This window comes from Carassius carassius, chromosome 35, assembly GCF_963082965.1.
Source record: "Carassius carassius chromosome 35, fCarCar2.1, whole genome shotgun sequence".
Taxonomy (NCBI): Eukaryota; Metazoa; Chordata; class Actinopteri; order Cypriniformes; family Cyprinidae; genus Carassius; species Carassius carassius.
The window spans coordinates 8023745-8028551 of record NC_081789.1 but is presented as its reverse complement, the minus strand read 5'-3'; the positions used below and the strand labels follow the sequence as shown (position 1 = coordinate 8028551).

Sequence of the window (4807 nt, the reverse complement as noted above, 5' to 3'; positions counted from 1 at the left end):
AGACGACTTTCTCCGCCTGAGTGCCTGAACGCATCCCTGCTTGGGGGGGTCTTGAGGAGGTGAGCTGGACAAACATCTCATACATCAATAACTATTTATTAATCAAGCGCTTTCCGTCGCCACAACCCACGGAAATGGCAGCCTATTAAAAATCATACCCCAAAACTGGCAAAATTCTGAACCTGAATTATTATTTTTTTATATATAGGCTACTTGAAGTGGACTACACAATCGCAATGAGCACAAGCTGTAATATCTTAATTCAACACGAGTTAATAGACACTTATAATCCCAATTATGTCTCACGTGTTGGCAGTGAGAAATAAAACAAAAATTTATTTATGTACATTTTATTTCGATTTTACTTTTGAAACATTTCATGGCATCCTCTAAATCAACATGTCTTTTTTTTAGCTTAAAAATTACTTGAAGAGATGTTATCTAAACTAAACAAGTCTCTTGGGGGACACTCGACTGATTTATTTATTTATTTATTAGTTATTCAAGGTTATGCGTGCTCCGGGCTATTATAAATATTATAAATTTTAAGATAAATGATATGTAAATCTATAGCATGTATAATGTACATAGCATATATAATTATTAGCAGTAAAATAAATAATTATAACATAATTACAAAACTATGACATTTAATAACTTTTTTTTTGTCATTTAATTCAAAGGGCCAAATCTAAGAATGGTGGAAGATCTTTAAGAGAAAAGCTAGATAAAATCGGATTAAATCTACCAGCAGGGAGACGCAAAGCTGCCAATGTTACTCTCTTGACGTCACTGGTGGAAGGTAAGTTCCTGATAAACATATATTTTAATAAAGCAGTTGTTTATTGCTGCTACATGAGAGCCATTCTAAATCAGCATTTACATTCATCCGAGAGAATGGATTCCAGAGATTTAATTTTGAAAACAATTTTGTGGGATTCTCTCTCTCTCTCTCTCTCTCTCTCTCTCTCTACTTTATACATTTAACAGCATCACTTGTCTTAAAATTTGAGAATGGTGTGAATTCGGTTGTTGTCTTTGTAGGGTCTACTTTGTGTCATATTTGCAATGCTGTTATATGGCACTTTTATGCAGTTGCCGGATATATTGCAAAACAGCCGAAATCACTATGACACGTATTATTATTATTAATATTATCCTTATTATTATTATGTGTGGACTATATACTCGTCCGCTTGATACAGTTGACCTGTAGGTTGAAAGTCTATTATAAAATATAAATGAGTTAATTATGTTGCACTGCGAAGATGCCATTGCTGTTGAATAAATCCATTTTGCTTGCAAAGTTGGAGGTGATTATTCCGTGCAGTGGTATTTGGTGTGCCATGGGTTTTAAAGGTGAAAGCTGGAGACGGTTCATTGGTTCCTGTTAATCATTGCTGCTGAAGACTGAATGTAATATTCATCGTGCTTCATTGAAATTTAGTCTTGTATGGTAATGAGCCTGAAGAAATGTATGATTCCTTCGAGATAAGGGCGAGGGCGGGTTGGGGGGTGGGAGTAGTGGACACGCAAGCAGACGCTGATTTAGTCGGAGGACACTGGCTTTCTGAAGTGCTGTTATTGTTTATGATCTGCTCCATTTTATGGAAAGCAGTTTAGTAGAGTTGAGCTTTGATGCTAATTGGCGCATGCGTTCTTCCGGATTCTAGGCTTATGACAGGAAGGCTCGCAGTAAAAATCCAACTGTTTCAGGAAATTAAAACCAAAGGGGAAAAAAATAGCCAAACACACAGACCTAGTCGAAGTATCGGAGGTTTTTGCTATTTTATATAGAACAACATTCTAATATTTGATAATAGGATCAGGAATCAAAATCTTATGTTCAGTAAGCCTATCTTATGTTCGTTTAATCTCACAAGGAGGGCACATTTTGACTCACACATTTGACAGAATTCAATTATTTATTAGGTAGCTTAATAGAAAATAAATATGCATTAAAAATGTCAGAATTGATAAAAAAACGACGTCCTGCTCAGTGGTTTAGGACGTTAATTAGATTACAATTATAAGATATGTTAATTAGTCTACATTTAATTGCAGTAACACACATACTGACTATTATTTTCTTCTAGGTGAAGCGGTGCATCTGGCCAGAGATTTTGGTTATGTGTGCGAGACTGAGTTTCCAGCCAAGGCGGTTGCTGAATACGTGAACCGACAACATTCCGACCCAAACGAACAAGTCCAAAGAAAAAACATGTTATTGGCGACGAAGTGAGTGCTATTCTAACTATTTAGATCACTATACGCATGTTTTGAAAGATTTTTTTTTTTTTTGCACCATATTGAAATTTGCTTTCCGTTAGATACAGAGGTGCCAATATAGACTATGTAGGCTAGCTTTTAATAAATATATCTGCATTTTGGAACCAAAAGGTTTCGTAAAATAACATGTTTGCATTATTTGCAACCTGTAACGAAACTTTTTTTTCTTTCTTTCTTTTTTTTTTTTTTTGATTTACTGCAAAATAATGTACTAATCATAAAAAACCAACAGCGCCACGACACTACTTTAGATGTCATAGAGCCTAACTTTTAGGTGAAGGATAATACAATTCTTACGTTTCCATTTGACGTATTATACCAACTGACGTATATGCGACTTTCTTTTCAAACTGAGCTCGAGTCGTCCATCGGTCTGATGGACACAGCTCAACGTGTACGTTCAGCTGTAACTAGCTTCATCATAAAAGGCATCCTGCATTGTGTCTCCTTCTAGACAAATCTGCAAAGAGTTCACGGACCTGCTCTCGCAAGACCGCTCGCCCTTGGGGAATTCACGTCCACAGCCAATTCTTGAGCCCGGGATTCAGAGCTGTTTGACCCACTTCAGTCTTATTTCTCATGGATTCGGGACTCCGGCCATGTGCGCGGCCCTCACGGCTCTGCAGAACTATTTGACGGAGGCCATTAAAGCCATGGACAAAATGTACCTGAACAACAATCCTAATAGCCACAATGAGACGGGGTCAAAGGGGGGTGACAAAGACGAGAAGCACAGAAAGTGATGTCCAGCCAACACATCCCAATTGATGTATGACAAAATGCATAGGCTATATAACAAACACTAGTGATCAAGATGAAACACTGAACGCACCACCTCCCGATCTTGACATTTTGAAACAAAACAAAAATAAAAAAATAAAAAAATATAAAAATAAATAAAATAAAATAAAATAAAAATAATAATAATAATAATAAATAAATAATTAAATAATTAAATAAAATAATAATAATAATAAAACAATTCATTTTAGGATTCGTGGATAAAGCATTTCTTTAAATCAAAATAAAGCAGTGTGCCAATGAAAGGAGTATAGATCTGCCACAGCAGGACTTTTCATGAACTCCCTTTGTATGAGTTCAATGGACTGAAATTCAGCGATTTCCCCTCAGTATCCCCATTTAAGATTGTAGCCATGTGACAACAAGAAGCTAAAGGAGGAAGATTTTTTTTTAATCAGTATTGTGAATAAACTTGAAAAAAAAAAATCTACAGCTCCACGCCATGACTTCAAGAACTCTGACTTTTCACTCGACCAAGCGACCAACTTGAACTTTGAATTTCAACACGATTCACGGTTATATGAGGGAATCGGTGTTCATGTATGTATATATTTATTTATGTGTAATTTAATGGGAATTGTAAATAAGGTACGTCTGTTCAAACTTCTTTTTTATTTATCTGGTGCCTCCTGTTTTAGTGGGTTTGAATATTCGCTTAGTTCTTCATGTGGTTTTATGGTTCTTAGAAAACAGAAGTTTGGGGTATTCTTCTCTGGGATATTTCAATTCAGCCCTCTTGTAGCATGTTGAGGCGACACTGAAGCAAGTGAACAAATTTAAAAGAAATAAACATCAATTTCTCTATATATTATTCTTATGCCATTCAGTTTTAGATCGAAAAAGGTCATTGCAGAGACCCCGACGATGCTAGTTTTGTGTATCTTCTTGTTTTTATACAAGCTTTTTATGTGTTGTGCCAATCACCTCTTGTTCTTCCCTCAAAGCACCACAAGAGCAATAAATGGATATTGTCTTACGAATTCTTCTTCTTTTTCTTCCTTCCTTCCTTTTTTTGAATAATACATTTTAACATTTGGGACTATCTGATATCTTGTGTGTCCACTGTCTAAATTGGAGGCGGTTTTATCTGTATTGTATAAACCTGTGCTGGCAATAGCTCCCATGCCTGTCAATGTATTATAGTTCATTGTTGCCCAGAAATAAAAAAAAAATAATAATAAATAAATATTTGATACGCTTCATGTCGATTTTTATTCATTACTTTTTTTATTCACTGCTTGCTGCGATGTATTTCTCTCTCGCTCGCTCTCTTTTCTATTCAGCACAGTTACTGTAATTGAGTTTAACTCTCCCTTGACGATTGCTCCATGCAATAAGCAGTTGAACCCATTGTTTCCCTCAAGTACAAAAAAAAGAAAATACTCTTACTTTCAGCTCCTAAGTCAGAGTACAGGATCATTCAAATATGGCAGGGAGCTTTTTGCCAAGCCAAATGACACGGGAAACAATGAATTCTCTTTCGTTTTAGAAGCGATTTGTGTGTAGTTTTAGGCCTTGAGCAAGAGCGTTCTTTAAATCAGTCAGATGTAGAATCCAGTTGAAGGTTAGTGCATTTGCCTTTTTCGTGTATTTATTTGTAGACGCCACCTTACTTCTCCTAAAACAGTGTCACTATGGTAAATATTTATGTCATTAAAATGCAGAGCTATAGTTCGTTGAAATCATTTTACAGTTCGTTTGAACAAAATTGAGGGCA

At 35.7% G+C, this 4807-nt stretch overlaps 1 protein-coding gene across 3 annotated transcripts in view; it reads left to right on the top strand.

Annotated features, from left to right (window-relative positions):
• The window catches only part of LOC132115942 (transcription factor AP-2-alpha), an 11533-nt gene extending 7241 nt beyond the window's left edge, over positions 1–4292 (top strand). For all 3 annotated transcript variants that reach the window (XM_059524380.1, XM_059524381.1, XM_059524382.1), the window contains exons 5-8: positions 1–59; positions 684–802; positions 2097–2238; positions 2744–4292. In XM_059524380.1, the coding sequence (XP_059380363.1) occupies positions 1–59; positions 684–802; positions 2097–2238; positions 2744–3032 (609 nt within the window). In that variant the 3' untranslated portion in view covers positions 3033–4292. The remainder of the gene's footprint in view (positions 60–683; positions 803–2096; positions 2239–2743) is intronic.
• The last annotated feature ends 515 nt before the right edge of the window (positions 4293–4807 follow it).